This window comes from Ovis canadensis, chromosome 12 (assembly GCF_042477335.2).
Source record: "Ovis canadensis isolate MfBH-ARS-UI-01 breed Bighorn chromosome 12, ARS-UI_OviCan_v2, whole genome shotgun sequence".
NCBI lineage: Eukaryota > Metazoa > Chordata > Mammalia > Artiodactyla > Bovidae > Ovis > Ovis canadensis.
Window position 1 is genome coordinate 23,349,167 of NC_091256.1, and position 15,684 is coordinate 23,364,850.

At 37.8% G+C, this 15,684-nt stretch overlaps 1 protein-coding gene across 1 annotated transcript in view; it reads right to left on the reverse strand.

Moving 5' to 3' along the window:
• Positions 1 to 377: 377 nt before the first annotated feature.
• RGS21 (regulator of G protein signaling 21) overlaps positions 378 to 15,684 on the reverse strand; it is a 45,514-nt gene continuing 30,207 nt past the window's right edge. The window contains exon 5 of the mRNA XM_069545109.1: positions 378 to 678. Coding sequence (XP_069401210.1) covers positions 378 to 678 — 301 coding nt within the window. The remainder of the gene's footprint in view (positions 679 to 15,684) is intronic.

The window sequence follows — 15,684 nt, forward strand, 5'->3', positions numbered from 1 at the left end:
TGAGTCATCTCACTTGAGACACTTATTTTGAATGCAATCTGTTTAACTCCAAGTTTTACCATGTTTAGAAAATATAGGCCTCTTTTTCAGGGCACTTCTCATATCCATTTGTAGGCAGCTTGTTGAGGAGCATCCAAAGAGAAAAATCCCATCCCATGCAAAGTAATATACTTTGACATTTTTATGGAGAGTATCTTCTCTAATGAGAAATGACTGTTACCTTTCCACTGTTGATTACTGCCTCCTGCTCTCAGGGCATGGCTTCCTGCAAGTTCATTGCAGGCCTGCATTCACAGTCCACAGAGCAAAGATGTCTGAGCATTTCCCCTGTGTTCCCTTTAATAAGACTACTTATTTTATAGGCTTTGGGTAGTTGTTCAGAGACGGTTCTCCATGAACTTCTCACTTTTCTGCCCATCTTGCAAGCAGAGACACTGTTTTTGCAAACAGCCTTGAAAAATGGTGTGTCTCTCTCCAGAGCCAAGGATGGAGCCCAGTCCCTGGCCCCAGATGGAGTTCCTCTCCTCCAGAGGCCAAGAAGCCCGGTGTCGTTCGCAGCTCAGCAGCAACCTTTCATAACACAAACCATTGGGTATGCAGGTGTCAACCAGCTCTCTGCTCATTACGTTGTGGGAGCGGGAACTCAAAGATCCTGAAACTTTGGCTGCTGCTTTCACTCTGAGTAATAACATCATTAGTTTCAGATTCGGGAGTCTTGTGTTCTGCTAGCATCTGTGGGATTACAGCAGGCCAGCTTGTTAGCCTGAAAATAGGATAACGTCTTATATCCGTCCAGTAAGGGAGAACAGGGAGGTAAGATGTTATTTTCAGCATTCTGATGTAGAATTAATTAATGAAAGCTTTGGTTTGAACAAGTACTTGTACTTCTAGTATATTAAATAATGTTTTACTGATGGCTGAGCTGTATGGTAAGTTTAAAATAGTGCTAGGAAGAAATGCTTCATTATGACACAGTATGTGCATTTATTCAGTGTTACTGCAAGGGTAAAATTAAATTTGCATATGTATAGCATAGCTCTTCACAGCCAGGACTTTGCATGTTTTGTTGAAATGTTGCTACTTTCCTAAGCTTAACATTTTAAACTTGAGAGAAAAGTAACCTTAAATTAAAAGAGTTGTACAATTTAAAAAATTTCAGGTACTTTCTACCATAAAGTTCCTCAATTATTTTCTTATATTTCATGCCCCCCCCATTTCTATTTTTTCTAAGGCATGTTTCGAAATGTGCCTGGTTAATAAAACTCACTATGTTTGTTCACATTCAAATATGGTTATACTTTAACACTGGTAGAGTTTAATTACTGCTAAATATTATTTTGAATTTATGAAACATTATGATTATATGTTTATAGGTTTGGGAGCATTCTCTTAAAATATTTAAGAAGCCTAATTTAAACAAAGTTTTAAATAACTCAAATACAGTTTCATAATAGTTGCATTTCATAAAATAAGAATTTTCATTAAGTACTTTACTTGAATTTAAATAACTTTTAATTTCATATTGTAGGCTTAATAAAAGTAATTCAGCCTAATAATTTGCTATTATATTTCTGATTTAGAATTACTTGAAAATGCAAATTCAGGGATATATAACGGTATTCTTTTTCATTATGCAAATCTAGATTTTTAATAGTGTCTGATAATTATGTTAATGGTGATAGATATGTTTGACATTAGTTGGTTATGTATATTTTATAGTTTTTTACCTTTCTTGTTAACACACTGTCTTTCATAGGTTAATTTGGGTGGTTTATTTGTCGTTCAGTCACTAAGTTGTGTTTGACTCTTTGTGACCCCATAAAGTGCAGCATGCCAGGCTTTTCTGTCCTTCACTATCTACTGAAGTTTACTCAAACTCATGTCCATCGAGTCAGTGATGCCATCCAACCATCTCATCCTCTGTTATCCTCTTTCCCTCTTGCCCTCAATCTTTCCCAGCGTCAAGGCCTTTTCCAATGAGTTGGCTCTTCACATCAGGTGGCCAAATATTGGAGCTCAGCTTCAGCATCAGTTCTTCCAATGAATATTCAGGGTTGATTTCCTTTAGGATTGACTGGTTTGATCTCCTTGCAGTCCAAGGGTCTCTCAATAGTCTTCTCCAACACCGCAATTTGAAAGCATTAGTTCTTTGGTGCTCAGCCTTCTTTACGTCCAACTCTCACATCAGTATATAACTATTAGAAAAACCATAGCTTTGACTATATGGACCTTTGTTGGCAAAGTCATGTCTCTGCTTTTCAATACATTCTCTAGGTTTGTCATAACATTTTTTCCAAGGAGCAAGAGTCTTTTAATTTCATGGCTGTAGTCACCATCCATAGTGATTTTGAGACCCAAGAAAATAAAATCTGTCACTGTTTCCACATTTTCCCCTTCTATTTGCCATGAAGTGATGGGACCAGATGCCATGATCTAAGTTTTTGAACGTTGATTTTTTTTAAGTCAGTTTTTTCACTTTCCTCTTTAACCCTCATCAAGAGGCTCTTTAGTTCCTCTTCGCTTTCTGCCATTAGGGTGGTATCATCTACATATCTGAGGTTGTTGATATTTCTCCCATCATTCTTAATTCCAGCTTGTGATTCATCCAGCCCAGCATTTCACATGGTGAACTCTGCATATGAGTAAAATAAGCAGGGTGACAATATACAGTCTTGACATACTCCTTTCCTGATTTTGAACCAGTCCATTGTTCAATGTTCAGTTTTTAACTGTTGCTTCTTGACTTGCATACAGGTTTCTCAGGAGACAGGTAAGATCATCAGGTATTCCCATCTCTTTAAGAATTTTCCAGTTTGTTGTGATCCACACGGTCAAAGGTGTTAGCATAGTCAATGAAACAGATTAGATGTTTTTGAAATTTCCTTGGTTTTTCAACGATCCAACGGATGTTAGTGATTTAATGTCTGGTTCCTCTGCCTTTTCTAAATCCAGCTTGTATATCCGAAAGATCTCGATTTACATACTGTTGAAGCCTAGCTTGAAGGATTTTGAACATTATCTTGCTAGCAAGTGAAATGTGTGCGATTGTACATTAGAGGCTGGCAACTTATGCTGTGCAGAAATGAAAGCTTACCTTTGAGAAGCATGTTTCATTGTGCCCCCTGCTTTTTTCTCTCTTAATTTCTCTTCATTTCTTGTATTTTCCCGAGTTCTATACCTTCCTTCCTCCTTTTTTTTTTAAATACACTTTGAGGGTTGGCAAATGGGAGCTGCAGACAGGGGTGGATTGGGGAAAAGGGGGGAGACTCCAGAGTGTTTCCCTGTCTCTCTGCCTTGAGTGGTACCTCCAGCAGGAACTGTGTCTTCTCCATGTCTCCAACTTAGCCTTTCTTCTGTGGTTCCGACTTCTGCCAGGCAAGCCCACATGGTGTTCTGGCCCCAGCAGACCCCTCTGACTCTTGAGGTCTGTTCACACCTCCTCCTCTAGTGTGCCTCTAGCCCTAAGACAATACTGCTTCCTGATGAGGCTGATGTCTGTGTTTCATCACTGTCCTTTGCTTAGCTTTTCGGCTCACCCTCACTTTTATAACTAGTTTGTGTATTAAATTTCCTCTTTTTAACATACCCAGAATGGTTTCTGTTTGCCTTCTTGGACTCTGACAACTCTCTTGAAGGGATAAAATATATCTATTTCTCATCCTAGTCAGAGCTTCTTCTTTAATTCTTCCTTCTAGATTCTTCTCTCTTCTCTTTTAGCTCTTGACTCTTCAACTGGCTTTGACGTTTTTGCATGTAAAAGATGATGATTACAACCACCTAATACAGAAATATGGAAAACAATGCCAACTGAATTTCTTATTAAACATCCTATGTATATATTATTGAATGAGTAAGTGAAATAGTCTTTAAAAAATAGTTTATCAAAACTCATTGGCATGTGTGTGTGTGTGTGTGTGTGTGTGTGTATTGTCTGCATATATGTGATTAAGAGAGACGAGAGAGCAGGACACCGAGGTCACATTCCAGTCCCAGTTGTGGATTCTGCTTTAGAGCTTCGTGCTAATCAAGTCTTTGTGCCTCTGGGACCTCCTCTCTGTGATGAGCGGATTACCCAGATCTTGGAAGAAAGGCAAGGGAAGATGCAAGTTTTTTTCAGTGTCACACTAGAGCTTGTGCAACAGGCTTATTCAAGGATTATTTGATTGTCTAAGGCAGGGATTTAGTGAATTACAGCCCACAAGTAAGATCCAGACTAAGACCTGTTTGTTCAGCCCACAAGTAAGGTCCAGACCAAGGCCTGTTTTTTCAGCCCCTGAACTAAGTATGGATTTTTTACATTTATATAAAGTAAAAAAAAAAAAAAAAAAAAAAAGAAACCAATATGAGACAGATTTTATATGGCATGCAAATACTAAAATATTTCCTATCAGGCCTAAAAAGGTATTTATATCTCTATGTATGTAGATATTTATATCTTTCTGTATACGTAAATATCAGGCACTTTACAGAAAACGTATGCCAGTCCCTGCTCTGGGAGAATGAGCTATTTTTGATTTACTACTTACTATTAATCAGAATTTAGACTCAATATGGGTTTATGATAACATGGATAAGTTGTCAATGAATTTTGTCTGTTGGAGAAGCAATGGATTTGTGTCTGGTAGAAAAGAATATGGCTGTAGGACGTTAATTAGATTCACATATAGCTTTGTAATTACCTTTTAGCATCTTCAATTGATTGTGCATAGTTTAAGATCTCTCATTTGAAAAGACTTAACTATCCTCCATGTTCCCTTATTAAGATGTCAAATGATCTTGTCAGTATGTATTTATTTTATATTTGCATTTAAATGATATTTTCAACTCTTAGAAAGTTATGCTTTGATGATAAGTGGGCCACCTCCATCTTTCCTATTTGGCTCTCAGTTCTTTCAGAATTTTAATACAACTTCAGTCAGCTGTCAGTTTAGTGTCTCAATCATATCGACTCTTTGCGACCCCATGAATCGTAGCACACCAGGTTTCCCTGTCTATCACCAACTCCCAGAGCCTGCTCAAACTCATGTCATCAAGTCACTGATACCGTCCAACCATCTCATCCTCTGTCGTCCCCTTCGCCTCCTACCTTCAATCTTTCCCAGCATCAGGGTCTTTTCCAATGAGTCCATTCTTTGCATTTGTGGCCAAAGTACGGGAGTCTCAGCTTTAACATCAATTCTTCCACTGAATATTCAGGACTGACTTCCTTTAGGATTGACTGGTTTGATCTTCTTGAAGTCCAAGGGGCTGTCCAGTCTTCTCCAACACCACAGTTCAAAAGCATCAATTCTTTGGTGCTCAGCTTTCTCTATGGTCCAACTCTCGCATCCATACATGGCTCCTGGAAAAACCATAGCTTTGACCAGACGGACCTTTGCCAGTAAAGTAATGTCTCTGCTTTTTAATATGCTGTCTAGGTTGGTCATAGCTTTTCTTCCAAGGAGCAAGTGTCTTTTAATTTCATGGCTGCACTCACCATCTGCCATGATTTTGGAGCCTAGGAAAATATAGTCTGTAATTGTTCTCACTGTTTCCCCATCTATTTGCCATGAATGATGGGACCAGATGCCATGGTCTCTGCTTTTTGAAAGTTGACTATTAAGCCAGCTTTTTTACTCTCCTCTTTCACTTTCATCGAGAGGCTCCTTAGTTCCTCTTCACTTTCTGCCATAAAGATGGTGTCATCTGCATATCTGAGGTTACTGATATTTCTCCCAGCTATCTTGATTCCAGCTTGTGCTTCATCCAGCCCAGCATTCCGTATGATGTACTCTGCATTTAAATTAAATAGCAGGGTGACACAGCCTTGACATACTTCTTTCCCAATTTAGAACCAGAAGGTTGTTCCATGTCTGGTTCTAACTATTGCTTCTTGACCTGCCTACAGATTTCTCAGGAGGCAGATAAGATGATCTAGTGTTTTCATCTCTTTAAGAATTTCTCCCAGTTTGTTGTGATCCACACAAAGTATTTGGCATAATACAGCTTGATGTTGGACAACTATGTGTGGGTTTTGTCCATCTTAAAACTCAGTCTGAGTGTTCTCTTAACAAAAATCCTATGAAAGTCCTCTCTGAATTGTTCCACTTTCTCTACTTGTTTTAATGCACCATCTGATTTCCACAGTATTGAATCACAGTTGCTAGTGCTCATCTCCTTGCTCAGATATGTTCAACTCTTTGGGATTCTCCAGGCAAGAATACTGGAGTGAGTAGCCATTCTCTTCTCTAGGGTATCAAACCCAGTTCTCCCCAAGTGCAGGCAGATTCTTTACCATCTGAGCCACTAGGGTAGCTCTTATCAAGAGACAGTGATTTTTTTTTCATTTTTTAAAATGTAAGTTTTACTTATTATTGTTAATGCATTATTTGATTAAATAATACACAAACAAAGTTGGTGCAGGAAGACAGAGTTAACTTGATCGAGACCACACTGAAAGGTTTGTGACATTGTACAGGAGGCAGTGATCAGGACCATCCCCACGAAAAACAAATGTAAAAAGGCAAAATGGTTGTCTGAGAAGGCCTTATAAATAGCTGAGAAAAAAAGAGAAGTGAAAGGCAAAGGAGAAAAGGAAAAAATATTCATCTGAATGCAGAGTTCTAAAGAATAGCAAGGAGAGATAAGAAAGCCTTCCTAAGTGATCAATGCAAAGAAATAGAGGAAAACAATAGAATGAGAAAGACTAGAGATCTCTTCAAGAAAATTAGAGACACCAAGGGAACATTTCATGCAAAGATGGACACAATAAAGGGCAGAAATGGTATGGACCTAACAAAAACAGAAAATATTAAGAAGAGGTAGCAAGGATATACAGAAGTACTATACAAAAAAGATCTTCATGACCCCGAAAACCATGATGGTGTAATCACTCACCTAGAGCCAGACATCCTGGAATGCGAAATCAAGTGTGCCTTAGGAAGAATCACTAAGAACAAAGCTAGTGGAGGTGATGGAATTCCAGTGGAGCTATTTCAAATTCTAAAAGATTTTGCTGAGAAAGTGCTGCACTTAATATACCAGCGAATTTGGAAAACTCAGCAGTGGCCACAGGACTGGAAAAGGTCAGTTTTCATTGCAATCACAAAGGAAGGCAACACCAAAGAATGTTCAAACTATGCACAATTGCACTCATTTCATATGCTAGCAAAGTAATGCTCAAAATTCTCCAAGCGAGGCTTCAACAGTTCATTTACCAAGAAATTCCAGATGTTCAAGCTGAATTTAGAAAAGGCAGAGGAACCAGAGATGAAATTGCCAACATCTGCTGGATCATTAAAAAAGCAAGAAAATTCCAGAAAAACATCTACTGTGTTTTTGACTACGCCAAGGCCTTTGTGGATCACAACAATCCGTGGAAAGTTCTTAAAGAGATGGGAATACCAGACCACCTTACCTGCCTCCTGAGAAATCTGTATGCAGGTCAAGAAGCAACAGTTAGAACTGGACATAAAACAACAAGACTGGTTCCAAATTGGGAAAGGAGTAAATCAAGGCTGTATATTGTCACTCTGTTTATTTAACTTATATGTAGAGTACATCATGTGAAATGCCAGTATGAATATAGCACAAGCTGGAATCAAGACTGCTGGGAGAAATATCAATAATAAACTCGGATATGCCTATGATACCACTTTTATGGCAGAAAGCAAAGAGGAACTAATGAGCCTCTGGATGAAACTGAAAGTTCAGTTCAGTTCAGTTCAGTTGCTTAGTCGTGTCCGACTCTCTGCGACCACATGAATCGCAGCACGCCAGGCCTCCCTGTCCATCACCGTCTCCCAGAGTTCACTCAGGCTCACATCCATCGAGTCCGTGATGCCATCCAGCCATCTCATCCTCGGTCATCCCCTTCTCCTCCTGCCCCCAATCTCTCCCAGCATCAGAGTCTTCTCCAATGAGTCAACTCTTCGCAAGAGGTGGCCAAAGTACTGAAGCTTCAGCTTCAGCATCATTCCTTCCAAAGAAATCCCAGGGTTGATCTCCTTCAGAATGGACTGGTTGGATCTCCTTGCAGTCCAAGGGACCCTCAAGAGTCTTCTCCAACACCACAGTTCAAACGCATCAATTCTTCGGCACTCAGCTTTCTTCACAGTCCAACTCTCACATCCATACATGACCACAGGAGAAACCATAGCCTTGACTAGACGGACCTTAGTTGGCAAAGTAATGTCTCCGCTCTTGAATATACTATCTAGGTTGGTCATAACTTTTCTTCCAAGGAGTAAGCATCTTTTAATTTCATGGCTGCAGTCACCATCTGCCATGATTTTGGAGCCCCCAAAAATGAAGTCTGACACTGTTTCTACTGTTTCCCCATCTATTTCCCATGAAGTGATGGGACCAGTTGCCATGATGTTCGTTTTCTGAATGTTGAGCTTTAAGCCAACTTTTTCACTCTTCTCTTTCACTTTCATCAAGAGGCTTTTTAGCTCCTCTTCAGTTTCTGCCATAAGGGTGGTATCATCTGCATATCTGAGGTTATTGATATTTCTCCCGGCAATCTTGATTCCAGCTTGTGTTTCTTCCAGTCCAGCATTTCTCATGATGTACTCTGCATATAAGTTAAATAAGCAGGGTGACAATATACAGCCTTGACGGACTCCTTTTCCTATTTGGAACCAGTCTGTTGTTCCATGTCCAGTTCTAACTGTTGCTTCCTGACCTGCATACAGATTTCTCAAGAGACAGGTCAGGTGGTCTAGTATTCCCATCTCTTTCAGAATTTTCCACAGTTGATTGTGATCCCACACAGTCAAAGGCTTTGGCATAGTCAAGAAAGCAGAAATAGATGTTTTTCTGGAACTCTCTTGCTTTTTCCATGATCCAGCGGATGTTGGCAATTTGATCTCTGGTTCCTCTGCCTTTTCTAAAACCAGCTTGAATATCAGGGAGTTCACGGTTCACGTATTGCTGAAGCCTGGCTTGGAGAATTGTGAGCACTGCTTTACTAGCATCTGAGATGAGTGCAATTGTGTGGTAGTTTGAGCATTCTTTGGCATTGCCTTTCTTTGGGATTGGAATGAAAACTGACCTTTTCCAGTCCTGTGGCCACTGCTGAGTTTTCCAAACTTGCTGGCATATTGAGTGCAGAAAGTGAAAGAGGAGAGTAAAAAAGTCTTAAGACTCAACATTCAGAAAACTAAGATCATGGCATCTGGTCCCATCACTTCATGGCAAATAGATGGGGAAACAATGGAAACAGTGACAGACTTTAATTTCTGTCTGTCAGCAGATGGTAAGTGCAGCCATGAAATTAAAAGACACTTGCTCCTTGGAAGAAAAACTATGACCAACCTAGACAACAGGACCAGAAACTATAAAACTCCTAGAGGAGAACATAGGCAAGACAGTCTCCGACATAAATCACAGCAGGATCCTCTATGATCCACCTCCCAGAATTCTGGAAATAAAAGCAAAAATAAACAAATGGGATCTAATTAAAATTAAAAGCTTCTGCACAACAAAGGAAAATATAAGCAAGGTGAAAAGACAGCCTTCTGAATGGGAGAAAATAATAGCAAATGAAGCAACTGAAAAACAACTCATCTCAAAAATATACAAGCAACTTCTGCAGCTCAATTCCAGAAAAATAAACGACCCAATCAAAAAATGGGCCAAAGAACTAAATAGACATTTCTCCAAAGAAGACATACGGATGGCTAACAAACACATGAAAAGATGCTCAACATCACTCATTATTAGAGAAATGCAAATCAAAACCACAATGAGGTACCACTTCACAGCAGTCAGAATGGCTGCGATCCAAAAATCTGCAAGCAATAAATGCTGGAGAGGGTGTGGAGAAAAGGGAACCCTCCTACACTGTTGGTGGGAATGCAAACTAGTACAGCCACTATGGAGAACAGTGTGGAGATTCCTTAAAAAATTGCAAATAGAACTACCTTATGACCCAGCAATCCCACTGCTGGGCATACACACCGAGGAAACCAGAATGGAAAGAGACACATGTACCCCAATGTTCATTGCAGCACTGTTTATAATAGCCAGGACATGGAAACAACCTAGATGTCCATCAGCAGATGAATGGATAAGAAAACAGTGGTACATATACACAATGGAGTATTACTCAGCCATTAAAAAGAATTCATTTGAATCAGTTCTGATGAGATGGATGAAACTGGAGCCGATTATACAGAGTGAAGTAAGCCAGAAAGAAAAACACCAATACAGTATACTAAGACATATATATGGAATTTAGGAAGATGGCAATGACGACCCTGTATGCAAGACAGCAAAAAAGACACAGATGTGTATAACGGACTTTTGGACTCAGAGGGAGAGGGAGAGGGTGGGATGATTTGGGAGAATGGCATTCTAACATGTATACTATCATGTAAGAAACGAATCGCCAGTCTATGTCTGACGCAGGATACAGCATGCTTGGGGCTGGTGCATGGGGATGACCCAGAGAGATGTTATGGGGAGGGAGGTGGGCGGGGGGGTCATGTTTGGGAACGCATGTAACAATTAAAGATTTTAAAATTAAAAAAAAAAAAAAAAAAAAAAAAGCTGAGACATTACTTTGCCAACAAAGGCCTGTGTGGCAAACTATGGTTTTCCCAGGAGTCATGTTTGGATGCGAGAGTTGAATCATAAACAAGGCTGAGCCCTGAAGAACTGATGCTTTTGAACTGTGATGTTGGAGAAGACTCTTGAGAGTCCCTTGGACTGCAAGGAGATCCAACCAGTCAATCCTTAAGGAAATCGGTCCTGAATATTCATTGGAAAGACTGATGCTGAAGCTGAAGCTCCAATAGTTTTTCCACCTGATGCGAAAAACTGTCTCATTGGAAAATGCCCTGATGTTGGGAAAGATTGAAGGCAGGAGAAGTGGATGACTGAGGATGAGATATTTGGATGGCATCACCGACTTGATGGACCTGAATTTGAATAAGCTCTGTGAGTTGGTGATGGACAAGCAAGACTGGCATGCTGCACTCCATGAGGTTGCAATGAGCGACTCAACTGACGTTGACACTGAAAACTTTGAGAAGATTCAACAAAAATGAATTGCTAGTTAATTGCTGTGCAGTTAAGTCTGGTTGAAGCAGTAGCCAGAGGCTGGCATGCCTGGCTGTTCCAGGCCTCTGCTTAGAATTGCCCAGTTCTGAAAGCACCTATGCTGCTTGTCAATCACCTCTGTTTAATGTGGACAACTTTATGCTTTCTGGCTCATAATGACTAGAAAGCTTATTACTTTTGCACAGTGACATTTTCTTCTGAGGTGTAGGTTTGGGCTAACAGGAGGGCTAATTGGGGTTTTATAGCTCAGGCACAAGGAAACTATTCTCTCTTAACCCACAGCCCGCAGATGCAGAGTCACCAGGGAGGCACTGGCAAGGGGGGCAGCACCGGGAAGCTGGTGTGTCTGTTGCTCTAAATAGCTGGCCTCATCTGTACCCCGGGTCAGAAAATGTAGGGAATCACTGTAAAGATTCTGAGTGATGACTGCACTAAATTGGGCTCCCATACTTGGAAAATTAAAAATCAGGAAGAATTCCTATACTCGGACTATTTCTTGAAGTTCTCATTCACTTTCAAGAAACTAGAACTGTAATTTGAAGACCTTTTATGGTGGATATGAATTCAAAAGACAGAGGTGATAAGCTGAAGTTAAAAATCATAGATTCATACTCAGAGAAAAATGTTTTAACAATACTTATTTACTTGTTTATTTTTATGTTTCCCCACTTTAACTGGTTCTGATCTTGTTGAACAAGATGACTTGCAGTCAAATAAGGAGCTTAAAAAGCATAAAGGTATCTGAGCAGGTATTTTGATAATCTCTGAGATTTTAAACAAAACAAAAAAAAGATCTGAGTTTATGAAAATTACATAGCTTCTGCCTTCATGAGAGATTTTGGACTATTATCAACTCTCATGGAATATTTAACAAGATATCAATATGTTGTTATACGACAAACCTAAAACCATCATGTGCCCTCCAGGTATCAGTGTCTTGCTCACAAAAGCTGGATATACTAGTGGATTTTTTAATATGAATATGGATATAAATTATAATACATGACTCATATCCTAATAAAGGTACAGATTAGGTTCATCTAGTGAGTCTGGATTCAGATTAAATGGATAGAGTGGCATCAAGTGTCACAAAAGCCCTCTTGGAACAGAGTCAAAAGACCAGAGCATTTTAACCAGGTTGTCCAGGGGGTGATATTTCTGACAGATGGAGCAATGGATATAAATACTTGAACATGGTGTAATCGATTGTAATGATTTAGTATTACCGGAATATAGGCTAGTATAGAGAAGAGGGGTAGACAGTACAAGAGAGATTAGGCTCAAAAATCAAGAACGATGAAGACTGAAGACATTTATATGCCAGACCAAGAAGTTTGGAGATTGTCCTATGTGTGAGTGTCCATTAAACGTTTAGGCAAGAGGGTGACTTGATAGGATTTTTCATTCAGAAAACTCTCTGTAGAACACAAAAGTGAGTCCCAGTGAAGTAAGACTGGCAAAGTGGGTGCCAGTTAGGTGCCTGTTGGAAAGGCAGAAAAAGTGATGTGGCTCTGATTTTTATAGCAATGACAGTGCTGATGAAAATAAATTAAATAGGTAGCACTTATCAATTAATTGGATCTGAGATCAAAAGAAAAACGTCAAAATGACTTCTTAATTTTAGACTCATAAATACACTTTCAGCATTGACTCAAGAAATGTTCATTTATGTTTCAGGGCAAATGATTCCATTCTAATTACAGAATGAGAAAATAAATATATTTTGCTTACAGTTAGCCTCTTTTTTCAGTTATTAATTTAGAAAAAATATATAATATTTACTTGCATTTAATTTTTTTCTGAGGCTTTACTCCTATTTGAAATGGAGGTATTATGAAATACAGTTTGTTTGAGCTTAAAAATAATCAATTGAAATAAGTAATGAATTCTTTCAAAAGGTAGAAACAGAGTTCCATAATTGGGTATATGTATGTGTTTGTAGATACATACAACTTTAGAGTTTTCAATGAAGTTCTAAATTTACTTTAAGCCATTGTGCAATGGCTTGATACTTTTTACTCTTCATTGACTTCTACCACTTAATATAAAAACTACATTTGGGAGAATGGCTTTTATCTGGCTTAAAACATATTGAGTTTTCAATCAATCTTTAACCTTCTATTGTTGGGGCTTATTTACTCTTTATAAAAGACCACTTCTAGCAAAAAATAAAATCCTATAAAAGAGTTTATAGAATTGTTTGGCAATAAACATGCTTTTAAAGCAAATTTTTAATAATTCAATCATAAACTCCACATTTAAATCTCCATCAATGTGCTCTTGGTTTTTAATAATGGATTTTGGTATGATCTCAAAAAAGATTCATGTTCAGGTATTAAAAAAATACTGCTTTGAAATATGAATTTCAAAATATATTTTCCCTAGTACATAATAGGAATTTCCTCTGTCTTTTCTGTTTATAAGCAGTAATGAAAACCAGCTTTGTGGTTTTGATTCCTGATTATGTCTTTGTGGTAAACACGATGTATTTGGAAAGTAGAACAAAAATAATAATTCAAAGGCATCACTCACAAAAATATTTACTTTTAAAAAAATATTGACTTTTAAAAACCTAAACTGATATTTTAAAAATAAGATAGTTTAATTCAAATAGATGAAACAATTATAAGAATATTTAATATAACCTACATTATGAAACACTTAATTTTTTATCAGTTTTTAAAAAGCCCCAGATGTTTATAATATTTTATATCCAAACCAACTCTTGAGGAGGACATGGCCACCCTCTCCAGTATTCTCGCCTGGAGAACCCCCATGGACAGAGGAGCCCGGTGGGCTGCAGCCCATGGGGTTGCAGAGTCGGGGTCAGCTAAGCACAGCACAGCACATCATCATTCATAAAATTAATTTACAACTTATTTTCCCTAATGCACAAAATAAGTAAAAGTATCAGAATAAGGAAACTATACCATATTTGTTAAAAATTTACTACTTCAAAATTCTTATTGTAAAAATATAAGTTGATGAAATAAATGTTTTATGTGAGATATCCAGGAATAACTAAACAATCATCACCTCAGGGAAAAATGTAAACTCATGAAGACAGGTTTCTTTTTCCAGAAATATTCATTGCTGACTTCAATCTGGATATAACACAAGCCATAAATATTCAATGGCTAAACAATAACCCAATTAAATTTTTTGTTCTCTACTAGACATCCTATCCCATTTTTGTATCTTAAATGAAATAAGGAGAGAAAAATTATGTTTCTTAGAGAAATGAGGTTATTGTTAGAAATGTTATTTTCCCACCTTCCGTTTGTTATACTTGGAAACACACTAATATCTATCCATGTATTATTATAATTAATTATGCATATATATTTTACATTCAAATGTACACTATAAATAGTAATTTTAATAAAACATATAAAATTCCTCTGAAGTGGCATAGCTAAAGTAAGTAGTTTTTTTAAAAATTCATTCCCCATGCTTCCCAATTAAAATGCAAAGACATATCTGACAAAACACTAAGAGGAACACAGAGCGAGTGCCCTTTATTCATATAATAATTGATTACTGCTGTGACAACATCCCACCTTTTCCACATAGTTGTGAAAAGAGTTCATTTTAAATTAATTGGCATCACCATGAAATAAATTACAAAACTGTGTAGCTGGGAAGAAAATCAGGCCCACATAAGATGTAACTGGGTGAAACTGATACAAGGATTGTGTGGGAGAATGTTAGACATGGAGTTTTTGCATAAGAAATACACGTATGAAGGCTATGAGACTGAGACCAGACTGTTTTTGTTGTTAAGGGGAATTTCCTCTCTTTAAAAAATGAATCTCTTTGGACTGTATAGTCCACAGGGTCACAAAGAGTCAGACACGACTGAGCGACTTTCACTTAGTTATCTAACAATGATTATTATTGATTACTTATTTTAGGACATGGCTTGTATAATTCAGAAGATTAGCTGATCAGCTTCCATTTAAATGAAAGGGAAGGGGAAGGTCCATTTAATTTAAACTTCAAGTCCTAGATAATAGATTTCAATGTTCCTTGAAATATTGGAAAATAAATCTAGACTATTTTCCAAAGTTATGGGCCAGGATGCTACTGTTTGTTTAAAAGCCAAGATGCTATTAAACTCATTAGAAAAGATATTGGAAAGGAAACCAAAAAAAACATTTTTCTTTGCTTTTATTATATCAACATATATGCTCATTGGGAATATTATGGATACATACATAATAACTACACCACACAAAATCTGAAACACTATATAAAAAGGTAAAACAATGAAACTAAATAGAATGAGTTCTGTATAAACACAGAATGAAAAAAAAGTTTGGGGAAAGAAATTTGACACTAGCTCATGGTTGTGATGCCCAAAAGATTTTAGTTGTTTATAATATAGTATTAGTATAAAAAAACTTGATTATATTTTGAGGTTGAAATAGATACTTCGGCAGAAAGTGAAGAGGAACTAAAAAGCCTCTTGATGAAAGTAAAAGTAGAGAGTGAAAAAGTTGGCTTAAAGCTCAACATTCAGAAAATGAAGATCATGGCATCTGGTCCCGTCACTTCTTGGGAAATAAGGAAACAGTGGAAACAGTGTCAGACTTCATTTTTTTGGGCTCCAAAGTCATTGCAGATGGTGACTGCAGC